At 32.8% G+C, this 20,902-nt stretch overlaps 1 protein-coding gene across 1 annotated transcript in view; it reads right to left on the bottom strand.

Annotated features, from left to right (window-relative positions):
- The window catches only part of LOC129229348 (bromodomain adjacent to zinc finger domain protein 2B-like), a 141,942-nt gene that overhangs the window by 52,282 nt on the left and 68,758 nt on the right, over positions 1 to 20,902 (bottom strand). The window contains exons 2-3 of the mRNA XM_054863638.1: positions 12,951 to 12,994; positions 11,598 to 11,684 (exon numbers count right to left, since the gene is read on the bottom strand). Coding sequence (XP_054719613.1) covers positions 11,598 to 11,658 — 61 coding nt within the window. The 5' untranslated portion in view covers positions 11,659 to 11,684; positions 12,951 to 12,994. The remainder of the gene's footprint in view (positions 1 to 11,597; positions 11,685 to 12,950; positions 12,995 to 20,902) is intronic.

Genomic DNA, 20,902 nt, shown 5'->3' with positions numbered 1-20,902 from the left:
TAAAGCATAAAATAAACATAATAGCAACAAACATATTGAACAGGCTCAGTTTTCAAAAGAAATAAAATAAACAGAACACATGCTAATCAACCGCACAGTACATATAAAAATTATCACGAATGGTATTTCTTGGAAGACTTATGATTTCTCTAATAGAATTCACTGCTGATGTCTTCTGTAGTATACCTGAGGATTGTGTTTCATTCTTTGCTTCAGCTGATGGAGGTTTAGCATATAAATGACCTAATACTTCTTCAACTACTGAAAAAAAAGCAAGTTATTAGTGTTAACAAACTTGCTAAACGTCTAATCATGAAAAAAAAAAAAAGAAGAAGAAGAAGAATTTTATGTGTGGTTACAACTAAGCCTTTTTCAAAAATGCTGTGACAAAATTGGATCTGATTTATAAATATACACATCCGAACGTATGCCTTTTTAAAGTTATTAAACTTATGCTCAAAAATTATAATGAAACCAAACAAAAAACAACCCCCCCCCCCCAAAAAAAAATAAACAATATTTAAAAAGTATTTAAATTTATTCACTACAAACAGATATGTACTGCAAACAAACAAATATAAAGAGAACTAACGGGGCACTAGATCTGAAGTTGAAATTTGATTTATTTATTGTGGCAACCAAAAATTGAAAATCAAAATGAAATTTATTTAACATTTCATTAAGACTACAGCTTGTATTGTATGCAAATGCATATTTTTGCTTCCCTTGATGTTAGCACATATAAATGTTTAAAAGTGGTAACATTTAAAATTAAGTATATATTTAAGTGTTTTTCACTATTTTTTAGATTTATTAACAATAAAAAAACTAAACACATATTTTATTCTTCACGAAGGACATATTTAATTGGTAGCAATGATTGAGAATTCAAATGTACCAATAAAGAGTTCAATTTCTGATCACTGGAAAGATTAAACAATGGAAATAATGTTTAAAAAAAAAAGTTACCAGTGAGCAAATCCAACAACAAAATGCAAAAATAGAAAGGTCAATAAATTCCTCATTCAGAGGTGACAACCTTTCTAACATCAGTGGTGTTCAACCTTTTATTTACCTTGAGTGCCACACCTCATATTAAAATTATTCTTTTGGGCCAAAACAAATGCAAATTTTCAAAATATTAAAAAAATTTCTTAATAACATGAGAAAACATAGAAAAAAAAGGGGGGGGGGGAATTACAAGCTCAGAATTGTTGTTATCATTACTTGATGCTTATTTCATTAGTTACATCTGTTTTCCAGATGAAATTATACACATGTTTCAGAATATCTGACTCTCATTTTGTGACACTGATTAATTGTGGTTTTCTATTTGAAACATACAATGGACCACACTTAAGGGGCCACATGCTGTAGGTTGGACACCACTACTCTACATACATGCAAAAAAAGAAAAAAAAATTAAGTGCATATTTTAAAATTTTTAGTGCCTATTTTCGAAGCTTTTAGTGCATATTTGCATGGATATTTCAATGATTTTTAGTGCCTATAATCCAGGCCCTAATTATGAATTGAAAATTACAATTAAGGAAGCATTTCAAATGATATAATTAGTTAAATATTAAACAAATGAGTAAACAAGAATAAAAATTTTAAATGACTTCAAAATAACTTACTCCGGCGAGGTTGTTGCATGTTGAGATGGCCTGGAGAGACTGAGGTTCTACCACACATTCCAGGCCTTCCAAAAGGATCCCCAATTGATACACATCCAGAAAAATCGGATCCACCCGATATTGGAGAAGCTGAAGGCCACCAACTGCAAGGACCTGTATCGCAATGCACAAAAATAGCAAGATGCCAGTGAAAATTGTCTACATATCGAAAATATCCGAGTTCCCCCCCCCCTTACAATTTTGCACATGGCCGCCCTTGGTGTGGCCCCCCAAGTATAAAAGGTTTGTGGGCACCATTAGATTAGGTTAACAATTTGTATCAAGGGCGTCCATATAGGGGGTAAGTGGGGGCTCAAGCCCCCCCCCCCACTCTAGAAATTAGAACTTCCTTGCTTTTAGTACTTTTTTCTTTGCAAAAATGTAAAAACATTTCTTCTCCAGCCATTACTGAATAAATTGTTCAAATGTCAAACTTTAATAACTCTAATCTGTATTGAAATTTGTTTTCATGGGAAAATATCTGAGCTCCCCTTAAAACTTTGCATATGGGTGCCCATGATTTGTACACCACTTTAATGAATGAATTTGAAAGGTTCGATTTGTTCAATCGAAATTTTATGAAAAGTCTATTTTGGTTAGTGAGAATTTAGTGAATAGTTCCAAAACGAACCTAAATTTCCTCTGGCAAGACCCTTGTTTATACAACAAGTACAGTAGGCACTGCCTAATGTGATCAGGGTTAACGTTATCATTCGCTTAATGTTATATCAGAATTACAAAGTCCCGGAACACTTGTACATTAACATGTGTTAAAAAAGTCGGATATTATGATCAATGCTTTCTTTCGTTTATTGTTATCACTTTTTCATAAACTTTCATTTTTTTTCCTTATTTTTTTCCTCAATCAACAGAAATGCAAAGGCAAACACTGACAAGTAGATCCCGGGAAAATAAGTTCCCTTTTTATCTGTAAAGCCAAAGAATTTTGCTCCACGTCCAGTTACACTAAAAGCCTCTAAACAATCAAGCATTTTAGCTTTGGAGAAAAATTGCAATGATTTAACAATTTAAGTGTTATGGAAAAAAAATTAAAACACTTTAATAATTTAACCATGATGAGTCAACAACAACTAAAAATTTTTCAGACATTAAAAAAAACCGTGATGAGATTAAAAACAAAGTGAAGCTAAATGAAAATTTAAACAAGAAGCAAAACCATGATGGATAAGATAGTGAAGTTGAATCTGCTTTGAAACTGGTTTACGAAAGTCAGAGAAATGGATGCGCAAGTAAATGGTCTGTTAATGCAGAAAAAACTTTACTTTGAAAACTTTTTGTCTTGCTTTTAAAATGGGCAAAAAAGACTTTGTAGCATCGGATGGATGGTTTTATTAATGGAAAAAAGAACTATTCCATTCATCTAAATCATAATTTTAAATTGCATTTAATTGAGTAATTGTAATTATAATTTGCAGTTGTAAACATAAATGCTTCTTCATTGAAAAAAAAAAAAAAAAAAACATTATGTCCTTCCTGGATTCTGTATTTGTCCCAAAACCCAAAGTGATAACATTAAGTGTTACTACTGTAATAGCAATAAATTCACTTAGTCTTGCTACAACTCTTGTAATAACTTGAATAATAATACAGTCAAACCTCATTATCATGTCACCCTTGAAACTGTATTAAAAGGTACCTCATAGCCGGAGTGACATTTCAAACAGAGTAGTTTAAAATAATAAACATTTTAATAAAATTAGATATTCAATAAATTAATAGTTTGATATTATTAATCAGAGTCAAATAACGAAGTTTTGAATCATTGACCAACAATGCTAAAATCATAAGAAAAATACTTCATTTACTTTTTTTTTTACTTTACTCTAAAATACTTTCCAAAAAGAGTTGACTTTTTGAAAAACAATTCATACAATCACACTTTCAACAAAGTTGCTTTTTAAGTGAAAAAAAAAAGTTTGACGTAGTTATCAGTCAGAACGAACCAAATGAACTCTTTACTGTAGACTGACCTTATTACGACATTTTATCTCATTGTCTTTGAAGAATGCTTTCTAATTCTCTTCCATACTTTAAGGTTGTGCGTTCCTTGTCAAGCTAATAAAGGGCTCAGAAATGTTATTTCACCAATAAAAGAAACTTGCAATGACCAACTACAGTTGAAGATAGCTACGGTTTTTCTGTTATCTTTTTACTTCCTTAGTCCAGTTTTAAAAACCATTTGCTTTGCAATCTTTTCAACTGTCCCTCATGTCAAAGGATAAAATCTGATGCTTTCAGAACTTTTATATATGTCTCGCCATTCTTCAGGTAGCATGCCATTCAGGTAAGCAGGTGTCAGAAATTCATACAACAAACTTTTTCCAGATGTTTTCATTATTTTACTGAAACTTTTTCAATTACAAAGGCAAATTTGATACTGTCTGAGCAGCTAAAAGTGTGGCGGTAACCAGAGCTTTAAAATAAATCACTGTTGTAAAATACAAAGCCACTTAACATTCAGATCATAAGCAGTAAGTTTTGGGTTATGAAAAGTGACATGACATCCAGAGTGTCGTGTAATCTAGGTGTCGCAATAAAGAGGTTTGACTGTATTCAATCTTTGAAGGCAGCTAAGTGACAGACTATGCTAGATATCTGTACCTGAGGAAGAAGCGAGGGATGAGAGAGCGTCTGAGGCCGAATGGTGCATGATGGGTGAGCAAATCTTGTTGCTCGCAGGCGAGGGCGAGGGCGAGTTCCCTTCTGCATTCGGAGAAGGCGCAGGTGGCATGAGAACTGCATTCCTTCCAAGGACTGAGAAGGCGCTCGGAGAATGAGCCAGATGAGGCAAAGGAGACTGAGCAGGAGTAGGAGGACGCGAGCTGAAGAGGCTAGATGAAGGGGCTAACAGAGATGTGGGATGGTATTAAAAGCAAGAAGAGTGGAAGAAGAAAGCTGTTAAGAGTGGATTAAGCAAGCACCAAAGAGTAAAAAGTTATTATTACTGTTAAAGCACTTATTTTTGAAAGTTAATTTTCGCAAAAATGAAGATATCAGAGATTTAGAGAGCTGAAAATTTTGCGAATTTTATATGAACTGGACTGGAATTTGAAAAATTCTGAAAGAACGTAAACAGAACTCCTTTTGCTTAAGGCATTTTAAAAAACTGTTGAAGCCAAGCATCAGATAATATTTCATGGCTGCAAAAGAAGCTGATTTAATGTTGAAAGTGAATTCTTTTATGTAGTTCTGTTTCAGATTCAATACATTTTTGTACTTATTTAAGTAACTGTGCAGTAAATCGCTAAATTGTGAACGAGTGAAAATTTTTTGGTTTTCTATTATCACCTGAGGTAGAAAAAAAATTGCATGTCTTAAGTTTTCGCAAAAATGGCAGGCTTGCAAAAACCATAAAATTAAAAGCCTAGTGAATGTAAGTGCTTTGACAGTATTATTGATGTTGACAAGAATTTGGATGAAAAAGTAGTAGAAATTAAGAATGAGTTTAAAGGCTATAGGGAAAAAAGTAAACATTGATTTACAGTTTAAAAAAGTTTACAAGAAAATATCCAATCTTTTGCATTGGATCCAAGTAGAGAAATTATAATACAGGCATAAATATGTTAGCTTGAATAATAATTGACAACACAAGGAAACATGGAAACATATGAGTAAGCTGGTGCCAACAAGGTTCCATAATTTAATATTCATATCAAGTTTTCTCATTTGTTTATTCACAATTAAATAAACCTAGTTTAGTAAAAGGTTTTTTTTCTTTTCTTTTTGAAAAGTTACATAACAAAATGACTACAAGTAACAATTTAGAATTTTTGGGACAATAAATAATCCATAACTCTTTTGAAAAGATAAGAACTTCTTGTCCATCAGTTCTATTAAAAAGAAAAACACTGCTTGCACATCTTCAGAATGCACGTGTCATGCCTTTCTAAGAATCCCCAGGGTGCTTTTTGCCTCTAAGCCTTTTCTTATGATTTCCCAAACCAAACAAGGTGTGGAGGCCGACTTTTCCCAGGGTTCAAAAAAGAATCTTTTAAGGAGCTCTTTCTATCTAGAGCACCAATTCATCAAGAAAGTTTATGTAAAACTCTCACATAGGCTTAAAGCAAAAAAATATCTCATGGAAGGCTAATCAAAGTCAACTTATAGAAATTCTTGTAAATGGGAGTAAATTAAGAGCGTTTTTTGCACATTGAAATAAGCACTGGGCCAATCATTGGAAAAATAAATGTTGACTTCCTGGGGCAATAGAGTTATCCATGTGTGGAGTTAGCAGAGTTTCACCCTACTTATAAAAGGTATCAAACCACAATATTTTTTTCAAAAATCATGGCTGTATTTCATACATTGGGAACTGCGGCTCTAGACTGTTAAGAGACAACTGAAAATTTGAATACAGAGTAACAACTACTTTTGTGTGCTGTTCATTTTTAGATTGAATAAAGAAGTTGATAACAAAGTAGCAATAGTTTTTACAACACATTTACCAATTGTAAAAGAACTGAACAAAACTAAAAAATATAACTTGAAACCATACACTACAATTAATATTAGAAAAATAATACAGGTGTCAGTCATCCATTGACTATCATCATCTATTGGTAAAAAGGATAATTTCACATTGAGGTATTATAAATATTACTTGGCGACTGATTTAAGAAAATAATAATAATGTGTAAAAAAGTACAGTAATACCTCATTTATGGGACACCTCTGAATAAGGGACACCACTTTTTAAATGACATTTTATCTGGTCCCAGCCCCTTTGAATAGTGTATTTGCCTCTTGTTAAGGGAGACTCCATTAAGGGGCAGTCAGAGGGGAAAATTAGTGTGTAAATGCATTAGAAATATCGAATTTGTTGGAATTCAAAGTTCACTTTTCGTCCAGAAATTAACTGGCAATCGATTGTCTTGCCATATACATGCAAAGAAACTAATATATATTCTTAAAGTGTTGTTGAAACCTACAGTCATAGTTTTCCCACTCACAAAAATTCATTCATTTGAGCTCAGATCCGACTTTTAGAGTGCCGCTCATGACAAACTTTGTACAGAAAACTTGAAATGTAATCATACTTTTTTGCTTGGTATTACATTGCAAATTATATAGCATCAAACAAATCCACATAACGCATCAATTCAAAACTGTAATTAATGAAAATCGGTCACAAAAGTTTGATACTACAATCTTTAGTAACCAATTAGTTTGATACTAAATCTTCAAGTTATTTTTTTTCCAATTTGAATAATTCTGAATTTTAATATGTATGAAGCATTTTTAAAATTTAATTTTGAATGTTATTAGTTTATGTTTATTACGAAATCATACTAAGCGAATTACATAGCATGCATCAATTCATCTACCTCCAAAGAAGGGACACCTCTATTTAAGGGCCAAGTTGTTGGTCCCCTTAGCGTCCCTTATTGAGAGGTTCTACTGCATCTACTTAAAATGTAAGAAAAATGAATGCAAAATAAATACAGGACAAGCATTTGTTTTTAAAATAAAATTTATTTCATAATCAGCGTTACAAAACAAAATAAAAGGAATCATTTCAAAACCATGCAAAAGCAATAAATAACATAGTATTTTTTTTTTTAAATCATAAAAGATGGAAAACAGAAAACTAAACAAAAGAGCGACATAACAATTTCAGTTTGCAACCAAAAAAAAAGGAAGTAAGCACATAAAAGAAACTATAACACAAGTTTTAATAGAAAGAAAATAAACTAATATTGTTGTTTTGTTTTACAACAGAAAAAATAAAACAATACTGATTAAATCATTAATAATTTGGGACTTTTAATTAAAAAAAAAAATCACTACAGACAACAGGATTTGCTGTCATTATTAAAAATAAACATGCAGACATTTTATTTTTTCAAAGTCAATAACCAAGTAAAGATAAATAAATAAAAACATTAACTTCACTGAGAGTAAAAGAAAAGGGAAAATAATTGTATAATTTTTTTCTTGCAATCTGAAATGAATACTGCTGTTAATATTTAGAATCAGGGAATAGTATTTTGAGAGAAGAGGATACAACTATTATATTGAGCACACAATCATTAAAACATGCAATGTAACCACAATTTGAATAACCCTTTAAAGCTTTTTCATAGCAGCAAGGCCATTTTCCCTTTTGTGATTGTTAGTCCATCAGGATACAAACCCTCTACAGTGAAAAAATTTTTTTTCACTTTCCTTTAGTTCAAAAAGAACCAATAGTTTAACTTTAAAAGGTTCCCACTCCAAAGGGAAATCAAAATCCAAGCATTTTAAACTACTCTATTTGCATCATACATGATGTTATTAGGTTCATAAGAATTGCAATCAGTTCATTAACACTTGTATGCATAGTGAAATACATATCTAAATCCTTAAAATTGAAAACTCATTACAGTATCAATTTGCAAATTACTTTTAAGTTTTTGTTTAAAATGCAACTGATGTGGTAATGACTTATATGAAGTCTCAAAACGTGAATTAATACCACATTTAAAAAATAGTCATCTAACTATATTGGTTACAAATAAATATACATTTTTTTAAAAAAAGTAATACACAGTAACAACAAATTAGGTCATAAAAATTTCATCAAAAGAAATTTTAGGTTGGTTAAAAAATAAATAAAAATAAAAATAATAAAAAAAAAAAAGAGAGGAAGCACAATTTGGTCTGAGAAAACTGTAGGTGGTTGCAACTTTCAGAAGAAAAAATAAATAAAAAGACTTTGAATGATCCATAAGAACCTTGTTTTACTTCAGGCGAATAAACAGTTTGTTTTTAAAATGTTCTTGCAAGGTGAGATACCTTGCCTTCCCAGAGGTGGATACAGGAGCAGGGTCATGTGAGTGATGATCCACTAAACTGTCGACAAGATTATACATCTACATTGTGTTCCAACAGTTTAATGCAATCATTTATTTCATTCATAATCTTTTTAATTCATTAAAAAAAAATTTAAAGTAAACATTTGAAATACTATTACTTCTTTTCCCTGCTTATGAAATTAATTAGTATCGTTTTTGCACTATAAGGTTACTATTTTGTCTACTTTTTTGTAAAAAGTCCGGGAAGCCAGAAGAAATTGGACAAAATGAACAAAACTGGACGAAATGAACAAAATGAAAAATAAAATGATTATCTTTACTAATAATAAAGCAGAAAGTCTCTCTGTCGGGATCTCTGTGACGTGCATAGCGTCAAGACCGTTCGGCCGATTTTCATGAAATTTGGCACAAAGTTAGTTTGTAGCATGGGGGTGTGCACCTCGAAGCGATTTTTCAAAAATTCGATTTTTTTTTTTAATTCCAATTTTAAGAACAAAATTATCATAAGATGGAGGAGTAAATTACGAAATTATCATAACGTGGAACCGTAACATGGGCACAAGCCAATTGGTGAGATACAAAATTATCATAACGTGGAACCGCAACATAGGCACAAGCCAATAGGCGAGATACGAAATTATCATAACATGGAACAGTAAAATGGGCACAAGCCAATTGGCGAGATAATTCACCGTACATTATTTGTAGATATGCAGGCGAACCAAAAGATCTTTCAATTTTTCTATTATGGGCAAAGCCCTGTGAGTACCACTAGTACATACATAAATTTATTGTTATGGTGTAAAAATATTAGTATATTATCTAATACATTTTCTATTAAGAATTAATCATTTAATTAAAATGTAATCATTAGCTTTAAAATTTCAAAAATCTAAAAAAAAATTTAACTACACATTGGTGCAGCTAATTTTAGATCATAATTTATTTTAAAGTAATAAAATTTAACAATGTGATATATATATATATGTATATATGTTAGGGATGCACCGGATAGTGATTTTGCCGGATACCGGATATCCGATGCCCCCTTACCTGCCGGATTCGGATATCCGGGACGGATATCCGGCATTTCGATTGCATTGCTTGTTCGCATATTTTTCTACAACGCCGTTTCAAAACAATAAATCAAACTTGTTCCACATATCATTTCTTTAAAAACATGTTAAGTACATTCAAACGTACTTTTTTAGAGCCTCTATATTTTAATTTAGGAATTGTGCTATATATAAAATGAAACATTTAAAATATTGTTTTATTTCGACAGATTTTTTTGAAAGAGACAAACTTTTGGCAAAAATTAATTCTGTATGTAATGTACACATGGTTTAAACTTTTAATTATTCATAGTTGAAATCTTAAAGGTCGTATAAAGAGTCGTATTTGTTATTAGATTTGCATGACGTGTAGAATTTTTTTTAAACTTCATCATAAAGTAATACATTTTCTTGTTTTCAATTTAGAAATCACAAAAAATAAAACTTTGCTTTGAAATCATTTTTATTAGAGATAATACACGTGTAAAATTTTTCTAACATACAAGTTAAAAAAGAAAATATTAAAACAGGGCCAGTTTGACTTAAAAAATAAATAAATAACCTTAAATAATCAACTTAAAATTTTACTTTAATTCCATAAATAAAGGTACATTTTCTTTAAAGATGCAAATTAGCATCTAAAATACAGGGGTGCCCCTCCCCCTAAGAGCAAGGGCCCACCCCCTAAAAACCATAAATACCCCCATCAAATAGAAAGCCCCCTAAAAGAGAGAAAAATATCCCCCCCCCCTCCCCCCCCAGGTGGTAAATGAATGCAATGAAAGGATTTTAGCATGTGTAGAAATATACAAGCAAATATAATTTCGAAAATAGTTCGTTTGTACAACAGGGCGTGCTGGGTGCAAGCATCGACTACGTCATTGGTCACTACATATTGGTTTCTTGATGGTTCTTCATCCTTTTAGTATCACTGAAAACGGAAGTTTCCACACCGTACTACTCTAAACATTGCTTTGTTTCAGTGCAACTATTCCGCATTTTTCATTAGTCTCTTTCATTCTTCGTTTTAATGTTCATGCGATATAATGGCACCGTGCATTATTAAAATTATTAATACACTGTAACTATATTATTGTTTTATTTACATGTCTCTCTCCCATTGACCATTAATTTTGTACATCGTAATAGAGTTTAATGTTGAATAATACAGCTTTTTTTTATGCAAGAAACAGTAATATATAGTTAAGAAATGGTTCAAAATAGTGTGAGAGGTGTTTACAAATGTCTAAAATTTTTTAGTGTGTTTTCTAAAAATCCGAATTCATACATTTTTCTACTACGCTAAATTTCAACTTACGCTAGAGGAGTAGTGGAATGCATTCCTCTCGCAAGTCGGAACTTGACTGTATTTTAATTTTCAATTTTCAACACGGCCGCAACTGCAACTTCAAGCGCTTTGATATGAACCATTTCAAGGGTCGACTTTTCACTTTAGTGTGTTAAAGCAGAGAGAGGGAGGGAGAAATTATTGGGCAACATACCGCCAGCAGATTCACGAAGGAGAGGGGGGACGCACGCGGGGGGGGGGGGGGGGGGGGAATGCCAGAAGCTAGGTTTGAAGAGGAATGGTCGTTTTTGAAGCGGCAATTAAAAGAGAAAGCATCATCAAAACGTTTATGAAACAGTGAAAACTTTAACTTGAATTTTCGCAAAAGTAAATTCAAAATTAAACCTTTTCGTACTGGATAACCCCACATCAACCCCGGATATCTCTCACATTTTTACCGGATAACTGCCCGGATATCCTGCAAAAAACTGTCCGATATCCGGATCCGGAGTGGCCTGCCGGATCGGATACCTCATAGTTCCGGATAGTTAAAAAATCAGCCGGATAGGCCGGATACCGGATAGTTACCGGATATGCGGTGCATCCCTAATATATGTATATATATGTATATGTATTTTTTTTTTTTTGGATAAGAAAAGAGATAAAATGTTGAAAAAAAAAAAAAAAACTCATTTACAAATTGTTAGTATGTTAGTTATCAAATCAAGTTACATTAATGCAATTTAAAATACAAAACACTTACCTAATAAACTTGCTGTGTCAAAAATACCCTTTGATGGGGGGCCGAGGGCTTTGTTCAGCATTATCCATAACACCCTTCCAGTTTTACCTGAAACATAAAAGTATAATCTATAAATATACAGCAAAAGTGAGGTAATAGTAATTTAGAATCAGATTTTTAACTATAATGTTTAAATTCAAACCATAGATCTACAAGCTTTTAATTAATGATTTGCATTCCAAAAAATAAACCTTTCTGTTTTTCTTTAAAAATAGTAATAATAATGATAATGATAATAATCTGTACTAATATCATAAAGAGAGAGGGCGGATTTTTGTGTGTTTATATGTTCGAGATAATCTCTGGAACCACTAAACCTATTTGAAAAAATCCTTCACTATATGAAAGGTGCTTTCTTACTGAGTGACATAGGCTATAATTTGAAAAAAATCTGATAAATAGTTCTTTTTTTATTCCAATTTAGGCCCAAATTTCACATAAATTCCTGAATATGAGAGTGAGAAATTACTTGCACATATTAATATTATATATCGTTGAAAAGGGTAGAATTTTCCGCATTCTAAACAATTCATTTGAATGCTTTAACTTAATTATGGTGGGAGCAATTTGCGTTTTTAGCTCAAACTTTTTTTAGGCTTAGCTGAAATTTAAGCACTACTTTCTTCATTTAAATCTATCAATAAAAAGTGAAAGAATTGTCCCACAGTTTTCTTTTTGACACCATTGGAAAAAGCAACATTTTGACATTTTTTACTCCAGATCTCTCTTGACCTGTGGTCGAAAAACTTAGCTTCTATCTTCAAAGGAAAAAAGTTACAAGCGTTTTTACATCAATTTCGAAAAATGTCATTTTTATTCAAGTTGTCAACCATTTTATTTTCGCGTTTCCACGATTACGTTTTTTGAATCCATTGTTTCGTTCCTTATTTTACATTTAATTTCTTAAACTTATTTTATTTTATGTTTACATGGTTACGCTTTGTAACTGCTAGTTGTACTGCTAGTAATAATGATAATAATAATGATAATAATAATAATAATGTTCATTTCAACCTTTTGAAATTTATATCACTCCCTTTTTAAGAATTGTTAAAATTTGAGAGGAAAATCTCTTGTATACTTCAAAAAAGAAAAAAAAAAGTTTTTTTTTTTAATTGTAAAAATCTTTTAACAATAAAATTGGTCCAAAAAACTATTGTCAAATAATTTTTTTCAAAAAGTTAAACTCAATTTGCATAATAGAAAAGAACTTATAAATACAATACATATACACCAACAACATATTTTTTCATATGTATGCTCAAAATCTTATTTCTTTCATTTCAAACATTTTTATTTAATATTACAACTTACCTTTTAGAAGTATTTCTGCTACAGAAGAATGCAGCCATCGAGGTCTAAAATATAAAAGCATAAATAAGTTTATGTTTTTAAACACTTGTGTAACATAAAATACTAATTCGGCAAAATGCAAGTGTATCCAAATTAAATGCACCTCACAATTTTTATTGCATGAAAACAATTACAACCCAAATTTTTATGCATTTGAAATTTTAAAGAAAATTCAACATTTCCTTAAGGGACCATCCACAAATATCACACTTTATTTCAACTTTTTGGACTCCCCTCCCCCCTGTAACCTATTTTTATTTACAAAAATGCATGATGTCATACTTCCTGTGACCACCTTCTTCCCCCTTATCATAATTTCATGAACCCCCTCCTCCCCCTTCGAAACGTGGGCACCATTTGTGGACAGTCTCTAATCCATAAGCAACCAAATTAAAATCTTCAACACAGCGACTGCACTAAAAAATTAAATAAACAGAGTGATGACAGCTACTAAACAACTCAGAATAGGCACTATCCTAAGCACTTTAAAAACTAAAGAATAAACTAGTATGTTGTGGCCATCACGAAACTTTCTTCTATATCTTTCTAATAATTCTGATCCCTCCCCATGCTTGACGAGGAAGCAATATTCCCAACAAAAACAAAATTACAGACACCAAAACTTGAGGACCTTCCCAATTCCCGATTTATTTTAAAAGCAAAGCAAAAAATTAAAATTTAATATCTTTTATTTACTACTAATAATAAAGCTGAAAGTCTCTCTGTCTGGATCTCTGTGAGGCGCATAGCGCCTAGATTGTTCAGCCTATTTTCATGAAATTTGGCACAAAGTTAGTTTGTAGCATGGGGGCATGCACCTCGAAGCGATTTTTTGAAAATTCGATTTTGATCTTTTTCTATTCCAATTTTAAGAACATTTTCCCGAGCAAAATTATCACAATGTGGAAAAGTAAATTACCAAATTATCATAACATGGAACCCTAAGACAGGCAAGCATAGCAAATTGGCGAGAAAATCCATCATCCATTATTTGTAAATATACACACGAACCAAATGCAATTTAAATTTTCTACTACGGGCAAAGCCGTGCGGGGTACCAATAGTAATTCATAAAGCCTTGCTTAAAATAATTACAGACACTTATTTGTTAACAAACACAAGATGGCAACAGTTACAAATTTTAAATCATTGAGATAATATTGAGATTAATACACACATGGACACACACACACACACACACAGACACACATTTTCCAAAAAATGGTCGAAATGGACTCAGCACACCTCAAACCATTCAAGTCCGTTAAAATTCAAAAATGTGCACGAATCCAATACTTTCTTCTATATATTAGACTAGAGGACCCGACAGACGTTGTTCTGTTCAAACTTTTGGATTGAAAAGTTGAAAAATTTCAATAAACTATCAAGTGTTTGAACCTTTTTGTCGATAAAAATAAGTAAAAAGAAAATGTTTTAAGCTGCTTGGTGTCAGAATGCGGATATTTATTACAACTTGATTAATCTAATGCCCATTGAACAGTTGTTTTATTAACTATGTACCTTCAGACATACTCAAAGGATAAAAATCGTCCTCATATATTAAGGGTAAAAAACTAATTACCCATCTAAAGCAAACGGCAAATCCAGCTGCAACGTCCCCCATATGAAGAAGAATAAAACAATGGTTTGTTCCTTCAGCCATATTCAAAGGCTAAAAAGCATTCTCAGATATTAAGTGTCCAAAACTAACTACCCATCTAGAACAAATGGGAAATCCTGCTGCAACATCCCTCATATGAAAAAGAATATAACAATCGAAAGGATATCCTTTAAAAAAATGATAAAGGTAAAAACAGTTCTCTGAATAAGTGAAAATCACTCATCTCTCCATCCTCCCCCCACCCTCCTGATGTAAAACAAACACATTCTTCAACTAAAATGACTAAACACTCTTTAAAAAGGAAAAACAACTCTTTGCAATTTGAAATATTTTGCCAAATAAACAAAAAATACAATGAATTACATTAACAGTAGCTTTAAAATGTAAACAAATGATCACGGAACTCTATTGTTTATAGCCAAAGTCGCCTAGCCACCACGTTACTGTAACCCAGTAGATCAGTGAGGGAAGCCAACTCCAATCAATAAGTGGTCCGGTTTTTTGAACGAAAACTTTTAAACTTCGTATATTGCCTGATTTGTTCTTTCCACCAAAGATCAAGATCTGCCACTGCACTGGTCTTTTGTGTGCAGAACTACACTGTTGTAATTTTTCTGGACGAAAATAAAATTTGTTTTTTCTTTAAATTACATCATCTTTTCCTTTAACAATGTACTGATTAGTTTGATAATCCTTAAAGTATTCTTGACATTGGTGCCAAAACTCAGAAGGATTTGAGCCGAGAAACAAATGCTGCTAGGTACGGTACTTTCTTTTTTCTGATTATTTGGTTAGGAAAGCCTCCGGTCACATGGTTCATCTACGACGACAGAACACACGTTTTGCGTGAATCTTCCAGTACTTTACTTCAAAAATAGGTATAACTTTGATATACACCCCCAAAAATTACGCGCCAAAGCTGGCATTCCCTACGGACATTTTAGGGTTGCTGTTCCTTATTTTGGTGTTGCCAATTTAGGTTTTTTCAGCTTTTAGGTTTTTACTGTTGCCAAATTTAGTATTTTCATGTATTTTGTACCATTTTTTGAGTTTTTTTAAAAGTTTTATGGCAACAAAGTTTTGTGTCAACAAAAACAAAAAAAGTCGCCAAATTTCCGATTTGGGGGGTATATCAAAGTAGTTCCCAAAAATATATCACGGGACCTAAAATCCTTGCTTTCAAAAAATGTGTGTGTGTGTGAAGGCTTCGCTCTCTCTCTCTCTACGTTTTATCTATTCTCATTTGACATATCACAGTAGGAAATTTCATTACAAAAAGCAGAGCTGGCTTTCTTATTGTCCTTGGGCAACGGGTTAAATATTTATTTCAGTTCTCGCTCAACAATAGGTTAAAATAAATATTGATCATTTGGGAGATATAACCATCCAATGATTAAATTAATTAATTGAAAAAAAAAAAAAAAAACGTTTCCGATTCAATCCATCGTGCTTCTAAACCATGTCGCCACAACTTAATTACAAAAAATGTGATCAAAATCGGTCCAGCCGTTTAAAAGCCTTACGGTGACTAACGTCCGCACAGAAGATTTTTATATATTAAGATATAGAAGAAAGTAAAAATACAAATATATATTTCAAAGCGCCTTTGAAAATGTTGCATATGAGTTTATAAAATCGTTTAATTTGTCCATAGCCCAGCCAAAGCCGAATCATTACGCTTAGCAAAGAGCGGGTTTAAGATGGTCCGGAATAACGTCAAAATTTCGTTACTTGAACCATCAAGAACGTTTTTTGATAGTAAGTTTATAATTTCGATTGAATGAAGAAGCGTTATTTGTTCAGAAATATGCTAAAAATTCTTTGCAAGCGTAATGATTCATTACTATTTCAAGGGTGTGCTGCACACCTGCCAGATAAGCAGCTGCAATATAAATAGTAGTCGCTCTTTTATTTCTCGAACAGCAAAAGAAAACGATCGATAAAAATAATCCGTAAAATGTTTCACTGCAAAATAATTTTATTACTACCGAAAAATATATTTCAATGGTTTTATTGTTTTTTTTTTTGATGGTATCATTTGTTTATTAATTGGTTTCTCGTTTTTTGGTTGTAATATGGTAGACGATTTAAAGTTCTACCTCTTTTTTACTTTCTTTCTAATATATAGAAGAAAGTATTGGATTCGTGCAAATTTTCGAATTTCGAATTTTGACGGATTCGAACGTTTTGAGGTGTGCTGAGTCCATTTCGACCATTTGTGGAAAATGTCTGTCTGTCTGTGTGTGACCAGTTTTATGTGGGCGCTCTACAGCAAAAACTACCACATAAAATCGAACGAAATTCGGTACACATATGTGCTCCTATGTGAACTTGTGCCCATTGGTTTTTGGCGCGAATTCCTTCAAGGGGGGTGGGACCAACGGGACGTTTCTTGAGTTATGGGTGCCTGCTATTCCCCAAGAAGTAACTGGTGGAATCAAACAAAACTTGGTTCATATGTTGCCCTTAACAGGTACAGGTGCTGATTCATTTTTGGTGTCAATAGCTCAAACAGGGGTTGAGCTATAGAACGTTTTTGTCGTCAGTTGTGACTGCTGTATCTCAAGAAATAATGAACGGAATCAAACAAAAATTTATCGACAAGTAGCCCTTAGAGGGTATAAGAGCTGATTCTATTTTGGCGTCAATAACTGAAAAGGGGGCTTGGCGGAATTGAACGTTCTTTTTTTTCCATTGTTTAATGCCATATCTCAAGAAGTAATGCTACGTTTTGGATGAAATTTGGAATAAATGTGAATCCATATGTAAACAGGTGTTGGTTCAATTTTGGCGCCAATCGCTCCAGTGGGGGGGGGGGGGGATGTTTTTTAATTTTTTTTATTTTTATTTTTTTTTTTTACTTTTTTTTTTTTTTTTTTTGTGCGTGTGTGTGAATAAAAATAGCTTTATAAATGCAACAATAAGAAAGATAAATCGTAATAAACCGTCGTCTGCGTATTTCGCGTGATTTCAATTGTTGGAAAAAAGATTTCAACTTTTTAACTGTTGCCATCTTGTGTTTGTTAACAAATAAATGTTTGTAACTATTTCAAGCAAGGTTATTAAAATAATTTTCAATTCTCATTCTTTGCTTTGCTTTTGAGATAAATCGGGAATTCGGATGGTCGTCAAGTTTTGGCATGTGTAATTTTTTTTTTTTTTTTTGGGGGGGGGGGGGATAGTGCTTCCTCCTCAAGCATGTGGAGGGATCAGAATTATAAGAAAGATATAGAAGAACGTTTCGTGATGGCTACAACATACTAGTTTCTAGTTTATTTCATTCGTTTAGGAAACACCTAATCTCTTGTCCTCTCCTGCAAAACATCGCCGTCTATTACAGAGATGCAGCGAGGATGAAGGGGGGGGGGGGAGGGACAACCCCCCAAAACTCCTTGGTTTTAAAACATGAGGTATTTTGTGCACATAAAAAGACTACAAATGACACCCCCCCCCCCCCCCACACACGCACACTAACGCACAAATGTCAATTTTGGATGCTCTAGCGCTCATCGGTTTTGAAACCAGAAGGGGGGTGGGGGGGGGCTGCCACTTTTCACTTCAAAAACATAATGTAATGAAGCATTTATGGTTTTTTTCGTGTAAAAAATATAAAGTATACCCCCCCCCCCCCTTCCTCGGAGAACTTTGAAATGATGGGTCTGCTTTACATTTTCATTTTAAAGTTTCTATTAATGTAAAGTTGTGTAGTATTTTTAAAACACTATTTTTTTTTTTTCAAATCAATACTATGCTACAAATAATTGTGAACATCTAAATACTACGTCTTTTCCCAACACATTCCATATTTTAAATCATTTTTATGAAAATTTTCAACTTATAAATGATTTTTATGAATGCTAGTCAAAAATTATTCGCTGGAAAAGCGTTCGATTTTTGACACGAACACGTGATACAAAGAGTCACGTGCTTAAATATTAGTAAGGGCAAAATAATCAGTCAACCGCACAAGTAAGCTAAACTAAAGGAGATTCTTGGTAGCTTTAATTTCATCCGTTAATAATCCCCAGTTTTTTTCCCCCTCAGGGTTCCTATCCCTTCTTTAAAGCATGCTTGTAATGTTTTTTTTCTTTTTTCACAACTGTGTAAGGTTCGCATTTTTTTTCTTTAAAACAACTAACAATTAATTAGGGCTCCACATTTTTTCGAGCTAACAAGCTCCGTCTTATTCTTACCATCATTTCCAATCTCAGAAATAAATAAATAAAAAACATGAGGAATTAGGATACTGGAATAAGATAATCATCAATGTTGATCTTTCCAGTGGAAACGAAAGCTTCTTCGAGTTATGCCCCCCCCCCCCAAACTTAAACAAATTTAATACATCAATTCCATTTTATTGAAGAAGATTAGGTGGTATGAATACAGTTTAATAGAAGCCTGCGTTCAAAAAACGTACTAGAAATCGCTTTAATTTTTAGATCGAGTGTAATAATTCAGTTTTATTATAAGGCAATATATTTTATAAAAGTTATTTTAAACTTCTTTTACAAGAAATTGTAAAAGAAGTTTAAAAGAAGTTATTGCCCCCCCCCCCCCCCCCCCACCGCGTCTCCAAAGAAGGGCCACTTTCTAAAGGAAGATTAATTATTTTTTTTATAATTCTAAATTAAATAACAACAGTAAAAAACTTTATTTATAAATTTAATAACTAAGGAATTATTTCTACAATCTTTTTTTTTTTTTTTTTGACAAGAAAGTTTTTCTTCATACTCAAATTGTCGCTAACCTAATTTTATTTTGAAACGTATTTTCTACTTTTGTTTTAAGGGAGCATATTTTAAAAAAAATACTAAAATTTATTGTCAAAAAGGCGTTGTAAGTGTTGTATTTAAGAGTTTCCAAAAGAAAAATAAAGAATTTTCATTTTACACATCTGTGTTGTTTCAAATAAGGCTGCAAAAGGAATTTCGTAGATGAATTTAAAAACATTATTGGAGAACAAGACTGACACGGCTCAAAAAGTCATTATTCTAAAAGCATCAGGAGCAAATCAAAGAGATTGTTCAATCACGAATTATACTCAAAATTCATTGGAGAATTCATCAATCATCATTAAAATTCAAGATTAACTGTAAACTTGCTTTCTCTTTTTCTGAAACCGTCTCGTTGAGTGGTAACTGCAAGGGCGTCCCGATGGGAAGTCACTGGGACCTCCCGAAAGTTTCTTTATTCGGCGAATTTTGCTTAAAAATCCCGCCAATTTTAAAACTGCATTGCATTCCCCCTCCCCTCCCTTTTCAATGACGTCTGATAGCTCTTCTTGTCACAGATACAGGTAAATGGGCACGGTCAAATTTGAACATTCGGTAAAATTTGGAGTTATATTTGGCAAATTGAGAATTCCCCCCAACCAAAAATATTTGATCGGTGCGCCCCTGGTGACAGTATGTTTCAGAGTGCGAATTTTCTTACTTTTTGCAGCAGAAAGAAACGTTGCAGAATGATAAAAACAGAGATAGAGGTTTCATTCCAATTTTTTTTGTTGGAAAACGTTTTGAAAAATTATTTCATTCCACACAGATAAGAGTTTTCTCAACTTAATTATTATGTGCAACCGACAGCAAGGACTTAGTGTCTTAAAAAACTTTTTAAAGCAACTGAATGTTGACGCAACTGTTCGATTCCTAAATTTTTAACATAAATCTCGAGAGGAAATACTTCGACGCACGCGCAGGCGCTTTTTTAATGTATAATAAATAAAAGCATTGAAACAGCCGAATGAGGGTTCCAGAAATGATTTTGCTCGTTTTAGCGTAACCGATTTGATTGCCCCGTCATAACTTAATGATCGCAGGTAATGGGAATAATTCGAAAGGTTGGAAAACGAATGATTTCAGTTCGATGACCATTTGTTAGAGGGTCTATTTGTCCCACCAATTATTAATCGCACTCTCCGACGGTGAAGATAGGGCATTCTGAGGTTGCTGAGACAAAGAACGAAAATTCAAATCTTACCGAGGAGGATGGCGAAGCCCCAAATCTCGCGTCGCCATTTCGTCGGGAATAATATCCAGGCATAGGCAAATGTCTGGTAGTAGGGAAAGCGTGAGAGAGCGAGAGAGAGTAACTGGGTGGAGGTGGTGAGAAGAGCGAAGCCGAAGCTAAGCAATCGATCTGCAGGAAAATACTCCAGAATTACAGCTGATATTCAAAGAGCCCGTCTAGGTCGTTATGTATAAATGGATGGATTGCCGCATGCATTTGAGAGAGAGAGCGAGGAAGCGGTTAGCTGCAGCTCTGGCAAAATGGAGGACAGAACAACCAAACCTTG

This window comes from Uloborus diversus, chromosome 9 (genome assembly GCF_026930045.1).
Source record: "Uloborus diversus isolate 005 chromosome 9, Udiv.v.3.1, whole genome shotgun sequence".
In the NCBI taxonomy this organism is placed as follows: Eukaryota; Metazoa; Arthropoda; class Arachnida; order Araneae; family Uloboridae; genus Uloborus; species Uloborus diversus.
Note: the sequence above shows the minus strand (reverse complement) of the source record. Positions and strands in the feature narration are given on the sequence as shown.